Below are 13815 nucleotides of genomic sequence, written 5' to 3'. Positions count from 1 at the left end.
AAAAATATTTTTAATTAATAATAAAATATTTTTATTGCTACTAGTATTCTATTACAAGATAGGTCTATTAAAAACATCGTACTAAGATTCTTGGTAAAATAATTCAAAATCATGATCCAAAATTATCTTGGATGTTTAACTAAAATTTAATAAGTAAATTCTGCATATTATTTCTCTAAATCTACATCAATTACCATACTCATAGGATCAGTTTCATGCCTGTTTTTATGTCGTAGGAAAATTATTTTCATTTAAAGAATAATAATAAGACGAAGAAGAAGAAGAAGAAGAAGAAGAATGTATCATGAAAGATGAAGAGAAGAGTTATAAAATCGCACCCGTGATGTCCGGACTGTATGTAAGCCACTTCTTTCTATCTCTACTTTCTTTCTTCCTATCTCTTTCTTTTCTTTTATTATATTTCTCCTAAAGAAATCACATGAGATAACGCTTCTTCTTTGTTGTTGGTGTCTGTCTAAGAAGAGTTTTGGAGAAGAATGCACAATCACACTCATATTTCTGCTTCTTACCCTCTTCTTTCTTTCTTCTCTGCTTTGCTTTAGTAATGATATGTTGTGCCTGCAATTAGATGCTTGTATGTAAATCAATTCAAGCAAGAATCTTCCTCATCCTTCTACATCATCTTTGATTTTAATTAAATTGAATTGAAGCAAAGGGCAATGGGGTTGCAGCCCTCATACAAGGTTTTATACATAATTCCTTCCTTCCTGTCTATCTATCTTCCTCTCCATTTCCTCATTCCTGCCTTCATTTATTTTTTGTGTACCCCTCTCCCATTCCCTATTGAGCTTGTTGCAAATCGCAACCCATTTTCACTCTCCTTCAGACAAGTATGAATTGACAAGGATGAGAAATTGAAAAAACATGTCTGCACAAATTAATACAAAAAAAATAATATGTATGTGTGTATATTAAATCATGATGAAATGGTTGTGGTGAAATGTGACTAAAATGTGACTGAAATTTTTACAGAATTGGGGTGATAGTAACAAAAACTGTGGTAGAAATAGCAATACCATATATATATATATATATATATACACACGCACACACATCTATCTTCCTGATCACTCTGTTTATGCACAAAATCAATGGGTGGGTGGAGAAGGTCAATACATGGCTGGGTATTACTTAAATGGTTTGGCTGTTATTGCTGTCATTATTGTTAATTGAGTATTCTTATTTCTCCTTCTCCACTTCTCCTTCTCCTTCTCCTTCTCTTATTCTTACTGTTGTTTTGGTATTAGACCCACAGAATGCAGCGTGTGATCAGAGTGCATGTCACAGAATCAGCTCGAGCTTCAGCTATTCAGACCAAACAGTAATTGTTTGCAATTCATTTATTTACTCAATCATTATAGAACAGTATGTCTTTGTTTAATAAAATTGTGAAGAAAATTTGAGTAAGATTCCAATAATTGATGATGGTTGTAGCATCCACCAACAAGATGAGGAAGCTCTCCTTTCAAAAAGTAATGAATCAGTTTAAATCTAATATTGAGCAGAAATATGTTTAATGAATTACCTATGGAAAAGGCCATGCAAATCTCATGTCTTGTGAGGATAAACAAGATTGCTTAACCTACACAAGCTGAAACATGTTTGAAAGCATTTTGTTTTCTTTTTTACAATGTTTTAATTGGTGTGTTTAAGTGAGTTTTGAAGGATGCCACTAAGAGGGTAAATGCAGGTTCTGCTCAAATGAAATCATCACAACAAAATACAATTTCTACAACTTTATTCCAAGAAACCTAATGCAACAATTCCATCGCCCTGCAAACCTTTACTTTTTGGTGATATCAGCACTTCAGTGTACATCTGAGTTGACTACAAGCAACTGGGGGACAACCCTCATTCCCCTTCTCTTTGTATTGGTTTTGAATGGACTTAAGGAAGCATATGACGAGCAGAGACGCAGAACCTCTGATCAAAAGGTTCCCAGTCATTTTTGTCTTCTTCCTAGTGCTGTCTCATGGCTGAACATCTCCTCGTGCAATTCCTCACCTCCATCATTTGCAGATTTATTAAATTGGTTGCGTATTGCAGACAAACAAACAAGAAGTTGAGGTTTTGACAGATGACAAGATAGTTTGCATAAAGTGGAAGGATGTTGTGGTTGGCGACATTTTGAAGGTGAATGCAGGGGAGGAGTTCCCTGCTGATTTGGTGTTCATATCTTCATCTGACCCACAAGGTAGAGGATCCACTCAACACTCCCCTGATGAGTCAAGCAGTGGCATCCATATTGCAAAGATGGTATCATTTGTGCTTGTGTCAATCTGTGAAGAGTGCATTCCGTTTTTTCTGTTTTTTTTTTTTTTTTTTTTTCCACTCCTTTCAGGGTTAATGAAGGGAGTGCATGTAAATAAAAATGTAGGATTGGCATATGTGGAGACAGCAAACCTGGATGGGGAGTCGAGCCTGAAGATTAGGAGGTCATTCTACAAGATGGGGAGGATGGTGTTCCAAGGAGGGTGGGTGTCCCTCTCCATCTTGGCAGGCATGGTTCTCAAATGTGACAAGCCCAACATGCAAATGTTGCACTTCCACGGCTCCATCAACTTGCAAGGAGAAGGCAAGCAGGACATGGAGGGCACCCATATCCTCCTCCGCGGCACCACCCTCCGCCACACTGAGTGGATCCTTGGGGCCGTTGTCTTCACTGGCTCTGACACCAAACTCATGCGCAACATGATCCCTGGCTCCCACAAAGTGCTTACTTCTCTCTCTCTCTCTCTTGCACTCTTGTTCTTACTCTCATTCTTTCTCTCATGTTTACAAACATTACACACACACCTCCCCTTGTTGACTAGTTTTGCTGTTGCCACTTCTATGTACTAGTTTGCACCTACATCTGCAATTTTTGTTTGCTGTTTTCACTTTGGCATGATAAAAAAAAATCTTTTCCTATGTATGATTTTCATTAACCTTGCTTCAAAAAACATGGAAGTAGAAACACATCTCCTCTGTCACACAATTAAAAACTTAAGAAATCATGAAAGGGGAAAGTTGACATACTTGATTGATGATAGATATGTATACATGTTTTTTTTTCTGTTTTTTGTTGTGTTTTTGGACCTCATATAGGTTTCAACTTTGGAAAAACATAGTAATTATTCTGTGGGAATTATGCTGATCATCCTTTGTATTTTGTCCTTAAGTTTGGCCATAGCTGCAACCATATGGATAGTACAACACACAGACAAATGGCCTTTTTACATTCCAGCTCACAGTCTATGGCCAGAGCCAAAAGCTGGATTGCCTTTGGTCTTTATTCAAATGCTTAGGTAACATTCTTCTTTCATTTTCTTCTTCCTATTCCTTAAAACAAAGGCCACATACCATTAAAAAAACAACTTAATTTTTTTCAGAAATGAATAAATATAACTAAGAGAGATAAAAGTATGCAGTTTAATTATTAATTGTAAGTCTCCTACAATTAAAAATGAGTGTAAAAATATTTTAAAATGCGTTTTTGTTTTTGCTTTTGTTTTTTTATTTTTTCTGTTTTTGCAGGTTTGTGTTGTTGATGAATGACCTTGTGCCAATTTCCATGTATGTAACACTTGAAATAGTGAAGATGGTGCAATGTATGTATGTGAATTGGGACATTGAAATGTTCTATTGTGGCACCAACACACCAGCTCATGCTCGAGCTTCTGGCTTGACGGAGGAGCTCGGCCAAGTGAAGTACATAATGTCTGACAAAACTGGCACTCTGACCCAGAACCTGATGGCCTTTGTGAAGTGTTCCATTGGAGGGGTGTCATATGGGAAGTCATCGGCCGAGTTGTCCATGACCCCAGCCTTCCTCCCAGGGGGCACAGCAAAGCCATCGCCTGTGAAGGAGTGCCTGGACTCACCTCATTCAGTGCATACTGTGGGGCACGATCCTCTTCTGGCCGACATCCTAAACAGCTCCCCATCCAACAACCCACACACACAACTGTGCCGCGCATTCTTTACACATGTGGCCCTCTGCCACACTGTCATCCCCAATTACCTGTTTGCAGATGAAGGTGAAGAACTTAGTTATAAGTCCTCTTCACCTGATGAAGTTGCTCTTGTCCAAGTAACCTTCATACCCTAAACCCTAAAACCCTAGTTGCTTGTGTCAACCAATACCTCTTTCTTGCTTCTTTGTGTATATGTGTGTGTTGTGTGTAAATATATGCACTTATTGTTTGTTGGGGGGGGGGGGGGGTGTTAATCATCATCTCTGAATGTTTGTTATCTTATATTCAGGGGGCATCAGAATGTGGTTTTCATTTGAAGAAGCGGTCACCTGAAGAGATTGTTGTTTTCATGGAGGTTGTATAGCAAGTCTTTGCTTCTGGTCCACCATCCTACACCATCATGTTCCAACCTCTTTGAACCCTGTTGGGAAATAGATGTTTCAAGTCTAACATGTGGTTTTTCATGTGTTCATTATTCAAGTCATGTTTTTCTGGATAGATTGAATTTTTCTTTCTTTTCTTTCCTTCTTTTGCATTTACATAAAATTGTCAAAACCCAATCATTTCCATAAAAATTTTAAAAAATAAAAAATAAAAAATCATTACTTTGGAATGGATGGTTTTGCAGGGTCAAGGTTTAGAACATTTTAAAATATTGGCTGTACTGGAATTTTCACCAGAGCGGAAAAGAATGAGTATCATTTGCCAACAGCAGAAAGGAAGGTAGAATTTTACTAACATCAGCAGCATACATATTGTTAGTACATTTTGTGGTCAGTTGTGGTTGTTTTTGTTTGTTTGATTGTTTGCATTTTTTTGAGATTATGGTTTGGTGGTTGATTATTTGTGTATGAGAGAGAGAGAGAGAGAGAGAGAGAGTAAGCCAGGGGAGCATGGCATGTGAGTTGGGGTGGCAGGATCAAGTTGTATTGCAAGGGGGCAGATGTGGTGGTGTTCAAGAGATTGGCTACTTCACAGCATGCTGTGGCCAAAGCAAGCCAAACCCACATTGAAGAGTTTGCTCGCAGCGGCCTCCGCACCCTTTGCATGGCAGAACGCGAGGTTTACCATCCTCCTCACCACCCTTCATCCATCTATCAGTTTCTCCTCAAAAATATATATTAAACAACGCTGTTAACTTTTTTTTTTTTATTATTATAAGTAGTTTTATTTGAAGGATTGTAATGTATTGAAGTATAGTGAACAGAAGTTGGAAGTTTCCAGTGAATCTGTAGATTTTTTGATTTTTTGATTTTTTTAACCCCAAAAAACAGCTTAGCCATGAAGAATTTCGAAATTGGGCAGTTCATTTTCGTCAAGCCAGCTTGGCTCTGGATGACCGTGATGAAAAACTGAATGCTGTTGCAGAAAGCATAGAGAAAGACATGGTGCTCACTAGGCCATCCAATTTTCATTCATATTTTTTTGTTTATTCATTCATTTTCTTTTTATGCTGTGTACAACATACCCCATGATTAATTCAAAATCTAAACCACTCAATCAATGGATCAATAACACTCTGTTAGTTGAATCTGATAGTAACAATCATGGTGATGATATAAACACCTCTATTTCTTTCAAAGCCAAACATGCACATTGTTAGCTACACACAAATTAAAATAAAGAAAACTAAAACATTTCTGGGAAAGATTGATAAAATGAACATATGGTTAGTATTGTGATAATAATAACACTGTGGCAATGAATGGGTGGGGTGGGTGAAGATTCTTTTGGGGGTATCAGCAGTGGAGGACAAGCTGCAAGAGGGTGTTTCAGAGACTATCACTTTGTTGGGTGCTGCTGGGATCAAACTTTGGGTACGACCAATCCTTACTTCATATGTTAATGTCAATACCCATGCACACATTTTAAATCTCAAGTATTGTAAAGTTTTTAATGATTTTCATTGATTAAATCATTCTGACCCATGACTACATTTTTTTGGTGTTTCTTTTCTTCACTTTTTCCAGGTGTTGACAGGTGATAAGTTAGAGACAGCTGTTTCAATTGGATTGTCATGTAATTTATTATTGGAATCGATGCATTTGTTTCTATTATCTGAGTCTGCATCTCTTTCTGTGCCTCAATTACTTCGAACTATGGTTGAAGAAGCTCAAATCCACTACAAAACATCACTGAAATCAAGTACACCATCCCACCCACACCAAACCCCTTTCTTTCTCTATTCTTCTTCTTCTTCATCCTCATTGTCTGAACCTATACATATGTTTTGCAATATTATACAGCAAATTTTCACAATGCAGATTCCAGTATAGGTTTCTGGTGGCAGTTTATTACCAAGTAAAAACTCTTCATATAGTTACTTGTATAGTTACTTGTATAGTTACCTGTATAAGTTGCCAATACTAAGTTAGGTTGTACTTGCTACAATACACAACAAATTACCACAATGCATGCTAGAACATGCACCTCACTATGTAATCAGGAAGTGAACAGGTAAAAAGTCAAGGCATATGCAACTCAAAAATGTTGTTCTATTTTATTTCTTTTATTTTTAAAAGAAATTTATAACATAAAATTAATAATACTTTCTAGAAAATTTCTACCATGAAAAAAAAAAACAAAACAAAACAAGTAAGAAAATAGAAATTTCTTTAATAGCTTATGAATTGGCAAAAAAAGAAGCAGGATCAGAGTCATCAAACATGGCCACAGTCATCGAAGGTGCATCAGTGGGTGTGGCATTGGAAGAATCCAATCGACATGTGTTTTTGGAGTTGTGCCAATATTGTCAAACAGTTGTTTGCTGCCGAGTATCTCCTCTTCAAAAGGCTCAGGTTAGAGATTTGCATGTTTTGGAAGAATTCCTTGTGTGGGATGTGTGAAGATTATTCCTCTCCTGGGGAGTCCAAAAACAAGAGGGCTTCTATTTTAATGCTTTTGGCATGTGTGCATTTGGCTGCTGTGTTGTGTGCGATTTGAGGGCAGGTGACAAAAATGGTGAAGGAGGGAGGGGGAGCAGTGACATTGGCCATAGGAGATGGTGCCAATGATGTGGGCATGATCAAAGCTGCCCACATTGGCGTTGGTATCAGTGGACGTGAAGGAAATGCTGCAGAAGTAGCAAGTGATTATGCCATTGCCCAATTCTGCTTCCTCCGCCGGCTTCTCCTTGTTCATGGCCGATGGCAAGTTGTCTGCATTCTCTTTTCTAATCATTATTATAACAATAGAATTAATAATATATATATATATATATATATATATATATAATATTGAACATATTGCAAATACACTTGTGTTATTAATACTTGTCCATATGTGGAGTTTTGGAATTCAAATTTCCAGGACTTTTTAAGTTGTTTCATGTAGTTAATAGATTTTGGATCTTGCCTTCTATTGTGGATGTTGTTAGGATATTTCAGAAATAGAAATATTGCATTGCAATTACCAACTTAGGTGAATTTCTTACAAGTGACTCTGGGACTTAAAACATGCAGTTTCTAAATGCATTTAGGAATAATTAATTAAATGAATATGTGTGTGTATATATATATATATATATATGCTGATGGGATCTGCATTATATAGTACTATTTTTATATTCAAATACATATAAGTATTTGAAATCCAAAGTCACTTGCTTATGAAATGCAGGTCATACAAAAGAAGCAGAAACTTGGTGATGTACTCAATATACAAAAACATAGTTTTATCAATGACTCATTTCATGTTTGCTTTTGTGTCAGCATTTTCTGCACAGAATTTGTACACAAACTTCTTTGCAGACTCATATAATTATGTGTGGACATTCTATCCCATATTATTATGTGCCATCCTTGATGTGGATGTGAGTGCTCCTATGCTGGAGAATAATCCACAACTGTATGTGGAGACGCAATCTGAGAAAATGGGCAGCTTCATTCTCCACACAAGCAGTTGGATTCTCACTGGAATGTGGCACTCCCTTGTTGCTTTTGCTTTTCCATACATGGCCGCCTTATCCACAAGGTAACAGTCAATCCTGCCTGTCTACCCTCTCTCTCTCTCTCTCTCTCCTTCCTCTCCCTTTGTGTTGACATTCTCAACTGCATCCATTGCTACAAATCGCTCCCTGCACAATGTGCTCCATTTTCATTGTGTGAAAAAACAAAACAAAACAAAACCAAAAACAAACAAAACAAGTTTATCAAGTACCCATAAACACAAATGTCACACAACTTCATACCATCTTCATTTAATTGTTTAATTGTAGCAACATGGGATTGTTGAAGAATCCCAGAAACAAGTAAAAGAAATAAGCAGAGAGAGTGGGGAGAAGGTGGTGAAGCCATGACTTTCAATTGTGTGGAAACCCTGTAATGAAGCAGGGGTGGTGGTGGGGAAATTTGGGGCTACAGTGAGATGGGTGAGACAGGTGGGATAGGGTCTCTTGGATTATCAATCTACACAACAGCATTGGTGATTGTCACAGTGAAGTTGGCCATCAGCATCCCGCACTACACGTTGCACCACCTCAGCAGCTTGTTCCTGTCCCTGGCCATCTTTGTGGCCACCATGTACTTCAACTCCATCTCCGAGCAACTGAGTGTGGATTGGACCAACGTCAAAGGCCAGGTCCTCTTCCTTCTTCACTCCCCAAGCTCGTGGTTGTTCCTCCTGCTGGGCCCACTTGCTGCATGCTTACCAGACACCACATTCCAAGTCTTTGCAAATTGGAACTCTCCTCCCGATTTCCGCATAGTCCAAGAAATGGAGCACAGCTTCATTGACAACACCACCAATGTGGGGGCTCTCCACCAAATGTCTGCCGTGGATCCCATGGGGGAGCTGCTCCCAAATGAACAAACTGCTGAAGAAGATGACCTCACTAAAAGCATTGAGACCTTCACTCCAAGCCATTCTACCAGCATGAATGATCTTCCCAAAGAAGAGCAAGTGGTTACCATACTAAGCGATGAGATTTCTTTGCCTACATTGAATGCTTTGACCAGCTCACCATATTGGGAAGATAACAGAGACAATGGTGGTGCAACAGATAATGAATTCAACTATGGCACAAACAGTTCCTCTGCTGATAATGAGAATAGTAAGGCAACAAATACCAATCTCACTTTCCATCCAAGTGAACTTGCACGTGGAAACATTGAAAGTAAAGTCTCTAAATCCATTCTACACTGCATACATACACAACTAATATATGAATATACATGCATAATTTATACATGTGTACACTTAAACAACAATTTCAATAAAGAAAGATTAAGTTGTGTCCATATTTTTATTGTTGAACATCATTGAAGTACATAAAAGTTTCACATTCATATTTTTCATTAATTCAATAAAGCTATTGACATTGAAGAAAATGAGCAAAAAGATGTGAAGCTATCTGCTCCAAACCAGTTCGCAAAACCATGTGAGATAGTTGAAGCCCTAGGCATTGCTGAAGAAGAAAAATTGGTTTCTTTTTGGAAAAGTTTGGCAAAGCGATTGTCTTTAGCACCAACACGACAACAAGTGATACCTATTCAAATAAAACCTCCGAAAGACCTCAAGAAAAAACCTCAATCAAAAACTACCTCTAAGAAACCAAAGAAGAAAGTCCTGAGGGCAAATCCAGCTATGTCTAAACTCACACGGCTTGCATCCACAAAGATTGATATGTATGATTTGGATATGTTTTTAGATGATCAAGAGGAACAGAATGACTCCAATCACAGATCGCAACTGAACAATGACTCGGAGCTTAAGATGCCTTCTCCATTACCTTATGCTCCTGATACTGAAAATCTTCATCGGTCTCATGTCAATCAAAACATTCCCAAATTGAAAGTTGTTCCTCCTATTTTGCAAACCAACAGAATTCCTCCGGCTCGGCCTCGTCCATCAGATCCTGCCAATGCTACAACATCCAATGATCGTGAATTACCAACAAAATATCACCACGGTATTATCCAAAGCAATGTAAATCATTTAGGACATTCGACTTCGAAGCCAGGGACGCATACCAGTAACAAGTTACCTCCGCAGCTATTGCGACCTTCTATTGAAGTCAACGTGCAGACCTCTCGAAACGACATTACGGATGATTTTCTTCATTCAACTGGTGGTGGTTTGCAAGTTGACAATGATATGAGCATTTCTAGGCAACAAGGACATGGCAGATATGTCGAACGGAAAGGAGATGACTATGACCTAGGGGATGATATGAAACAAAGCATAGGTTTGACAACATATGAAGATGATTATGGTGCTGAATGTAATGGTGACGTTGCAACAAACAAAGGTTGGAATTCAAGTCGCAATGGTGAAGAAGAACTGGATTTTTATGCTTTTTCTAATGCAAGGTATTCAGAAATTGCGCTGAAAGGAAATGTAAAACAACTTGCACATGCATTGTCGGCCTCCAAAACTCGAGATTTCTCTTACGAAAATAAGCCCGTCTTTACCGATCAAATATTTTCAGACATGAAAGACCCACTTGATCAAACAAGACCAATTGCAGCTGCTCAAAGAGATCAACACATGTACAGGCGCGTGAGTGCGTCAGGCCACGTTTCTTTGTCCGCGCAATCCGATACGTTGGGAGCTCCTCCCCACGAATCTCCGTTCGCAGACTACACGACCCATGCGCTGAAAGAGCTCGGCAGGAAATCAAGCAGCGGTACAGTATCGGTAAACGGATCTTACACACACAGTTCTTACGACGCAGATCATGCGACACACGGTGGGAGATCACTACCACAAGCAGACTCTCCTTCACAAGGGCCAAACTCTCAGATGGGAATTGGGGCAGATGCCGCGGTGAGACCCGATGAGGTGCAGGGGCAGGAATTAAGAACAGGAATCGAGCATGCTAACCTCACACCCATCCCTACTGTCGTTGCAAACAGCATGGCCTCCTCGTCGGCAGTCCAGGTGTTAAAGCATGAATCTCCTGTCCGAGAAAATTCGAACGGTGGCGACTGTGTTGATCTGTTGGTGGGGGATCCCGCTGCGCGCCCTCCTCCCGTCTTCGGCTCCATGAAGAGATCGCCATGGGCCTCAAACACGGGTGATCCCAGTCATTCCGTTTCTTATACAGACCAAGCTGAATTCGCTCCTCATGTGTATGCTTCCATGCCGTCGTCAGCTGCACCCCACCAGCACATTACGTCGGGAGCGAGCAATCCGCAACAACGCGGTGATGGCAGTAGAGCGGAGGAGTCTGCCTCGAACGGTGTTGAGGCGACGGCAGCAGCCCCGAGAAGGAGCACCGGAAGATATCGATCTCCGTCCAACACAGCTTCTTCACCAGCTTCGATTCCCTCTCCTTATTCACGCGTCAGTTTATACTCCAGCATTGACATTCCTTCATACACCCAACTGTTGAGTGTTGTTCCAAGTCGAAGAACCAGCCATCAAACTCCTCGAACACCCAACTCCCCTCCTCCCCCTCCTCCTCTTCCACAATAACAACAACATCAACAGCAACATCAGCAGCAGCAATATTAACAACTGATGCCAGCATCAGCTTCTTACAAGCACTGCTTCTACCACATAAAAGAGTCACAGCAGCAGGAGAATCATGTACAACACAAATGTATGATGTGCACTTCCACGCTTGGACCATCAACACTTTGCTTTCTTTCTTCTCTCTCACTTTTCTTTCTTTGCTCAGTAACACGCCCAAATCAACATTATTTTGCATTCTCTCACATCATCTCTGTTTTCTTCTTCTTCTTCTTCTTCCTTTTTTTTTTTTTTTTTTTTTTTTTTTTTCATGTTTTTGAATTTTTGTGATTTCAAAGACTGGAAGATAAAATATGCAACTGATTTCGAAATTTCTGGTTGTTTAAGTGCTTGTATATTTGAAACATATCCTACCACTTGAAGTATAAATATCTAATTTTCTTTAGCTGGTTTCTTTTTGGACAACAATGTTATGAAAATTAATAATAGTCTTCATAATAATGATAATACAAAAGATCATATCAATAGGCTGACCAATTTTTTAAATTTTATTTCTTGGTCAAAAGTTTTAGCACGAGATCATGTAGCATTTGTGCTTTAACAGATTAGAAAAGTCAATTACAACTGGAAGAAAAAGGATTCTATTGTAGCCTTAAATGATTTATGCTAATGCATCACTTTCTTCAATCCAAGACAGGATAAAATAAATTTTAATCAACAATTTTATCAAATAATGGATTTTTGAAGGATGAATATGTATATATATATATATATATATATTAAGTTCCAAACATACCATGTATTTATTAAGATGGATACTTACTTGTGTAAATTACTTTATTTTAACATCATTGCAAAATCATTTAAAATCCACTCATGTAAAATTGTTATTCATTTGTTTAGAAAGCATTTTAGAATAATTTTTGTGTCAGGAGACTCATGACAGGGAATTTTTACAACTTATATATTATTTCTACATCTGAACTCAGGTTTTAGAATGAACCTTCACATGATGGGTAGAAATAAGAAACATGCAAGCTTAAGATCTATTTTATGTTATACATTGACAACACCATCTTAGATGGTATTTTGCATGTCTTTACATTAAATGGTTTCATACTTGTACATTTTTACTATTGAAATATGAGTATTTATTTGTTTATTGTAGTTATTATTAATTATTTAGAAGTAATTCCATATATTTTTTCACTATTGGAATATTAATCATCTGCTATGTTGTGTATTTTTTTAGCATCTTAGGATGGTTAGTAAACATATATATATATATATATATATGTATGTCAGTCTAATTTTAAAATAAAAACCATTTTCAAATAAAATCATGAAAAAATTAGCATATTGTACAAAATAATAATTATTAAATATTTTTATAAAATAAATTATATGTGATTATAATAGATGAAATAATCATATTTTTAAAGTAATTTAAAATATCTTCTAATGGTTTGTTGCTTGTTGAAAAGCTACAAATTCTTTAAAGATGTAATAGCTTCTTTATTGACAAGAAGAAAATATAAAAATACATAATGCTTTTATTTTATCAATGTGTATTTCTAAAAATAACTAATATTTCTAAATTATATATAATAATATATTTTAAAAAGTATTAATTATTTTATCCATAAAAATAAAAAATGTTGAATCTTCAACATTGATTATGATATTACTTTGATTTATTTATTACATTTATTATTGTTACATTAAAACATCTTAGAATGCAACCAAATTCTATTGCAGAGTAACCAACTAAACATCTAATAGAGAAAATAAAACAACATTAATTTTCTAAAACATTGTGTATTAGAAACGATTGAAGACACTTGTTAAAAAAATCCAATGTTTATTAATATTCATCAAAAGTAATATAAAATAAAAGTCAGAATTAGAAAAAAATTAAAAATAAAAATAGCTATGACATTATATATATATATATATATATATATATATATATACAACATGTTATATATAAGTATAAAGTAAAAACATTGCATATATATACAATTTCTATAAAGTAAAAAACTTTTAAGATAGGTTTTAAGCAACACATGATATATTTATAAAAATTTAAATATCTAATTCATATCCAAGAAACTTTCTGGAAATTTATTAAATAAAATATTACATAACTAATATATTTTTTTATTAAATTATCTTATTTTTAGGTACCTAGGTTCAATTGACATCTATTACATGACTCTCATTTTTAAGGAAATAAGTTCTACAAAGAAAAAATAAGTTTTTTTAAAGGTTGATGAAGCCAAAGATATGTGAAATAATATTAGCCATAAATTTTGATATATGTTGTATACGAATATAGTTGATAAGTCTCTTTAATTATCTATATTAATTTATGTAATGAAAAAAAGACCTCCAAGTTATTTTGTGATTATTAAGACCTTCATAG

General features: G+C 36.6%; 2 protein-coding genes across 4 annotated transcripts; both read left to right on the top strand.

Moving 5' to 3' along the window:
- The first annotated feature begins 42 nt into the window (after window positions 1-42).
- Window positions 43-3115, top strand: LOC141045575 (uncharacterized). 3 transcript variants are annotated; one of them, XM_090251604.1, is made up of 5 exons: window positions 43-358; window positions 1269-1342; window positions 1712-1955; window positions 2068-2215; window positions 2399-3115. In XM_090251604.1, exons 1-5 carry the CDS (start codon window positions 305-307, stop codon window positions 2860-2862), a joined length of 984 nt encoding a protein of 327 aa, XP_090107730.1. In that variant the 5' UTR covers window positions 43-304; the 3' UTR covers window positions 2863-3115. The 3 variants fall into 3 exon arrangements, with proteins under 3 accessions (XP_090107730.1, XP_090107731.1, XP_073391188.1); XM_090251605.1 differs by lacking the exon at window positions 43-358 and adding an exon at window positions 368-704 and having other exon boundaries at window positions 1277-1342; XM_073535087.2 differs by lacking the exon at window positions 43-358 and adding an exon at window positions 368-704.
- LOC112284633 (uncharacterized) lies at window positions 2728-12124 on the top strand. Its single transcript, XM_073535086.2, has 14 exons — window positions 2728-2733; window positions 3183-3308; window positions 3538-4093; window positions 4267-4332; window positions 4606-4700; window positions 4895-5039; window positions 5252-5365; window positions 5702-5794; window positions 5948-6122; window positions 6621-6775; window positions 6927-7126; window positions 7596-7949; window positions 8339-9090; window positions 9301-12124. The coding sequence occupies exons 2-14, from the start codon at window positions 3301-3303 to the stop codon at window positions 11391-11393; spliced, it is 4806 nt and encodes a 1601-aa protein (XP_073391187.1). The 5' UTR covers window positions 2728-2733; window positions 3183-3300; the 3' UTR covers window positions 11394-12124.
- Window positions 12125-13815: the final 1691 nt, after the last annotated feature.

This window comes from Physcomitrium patens, chromosome 7 (genome assembly GCF_059467195.1).
Source record: "Physcomitrium patens ecotype Gransden chromosome 7, ASM5946719v1, whole genome shotgun sequence".
Classification (NCBI taxonomy): domain Eukaryota; kingdom Viridiplantae; phylum Streptophyta; class Bryopsida; order Funariales; family Funariaceae; genus Physcomitrium; species Physcomitrium patens.
This window is presented reverse-complemented; position numbering and strand designations above follow the sequence as displayed.

What these genes read in the sequence shown, in the direction of transcription:
- LOC141045575 (XM_090251604.1), top strand. Translation starts at nt 305, where the DNA reads ATGAAAGATGAAGAGAAGAGTTATAAAATCGCACCCGTGATGTCCGGA. An exon ending in CCGTGATGTCCGGACTGTAT is followed by an intron (nt 359 to 1,268) that starts GTAAGCCACTTC and finishes TTTTGGTATTAG; the next exon opens with ACCCACAGAATGCAGCGTGT. An exon ending in TCAGCTATTCAGACCAAACA is followed by an intron (nt 1,343 to 1,711) that starts GTAATTGTTTGC and finishes GGGTAAATGCAG; the next exon opens with GTTCTGCTCAAATGAAATCA.
- LOC112284633 (XM_073535086.2), top strand. An exon ending in AGATTGTTGTTTTCATGGAG is followed by an intron (nt 4,333 to 4,605) that starts GTTGTATAGCAA and finishes ATGGTTTTGCAG; the next exon opens with GGTCAAGGTTTAGAACATTT. An exon ending in AAAGCATAGAGAAAGACATG is followed by an intron (nt 5,366 to 5,701) that starts GTGCTCACTAGG and finishes GGGTGGGTGAAG; the next exon opens with ATTCTTTTGGGGGTATCAGC.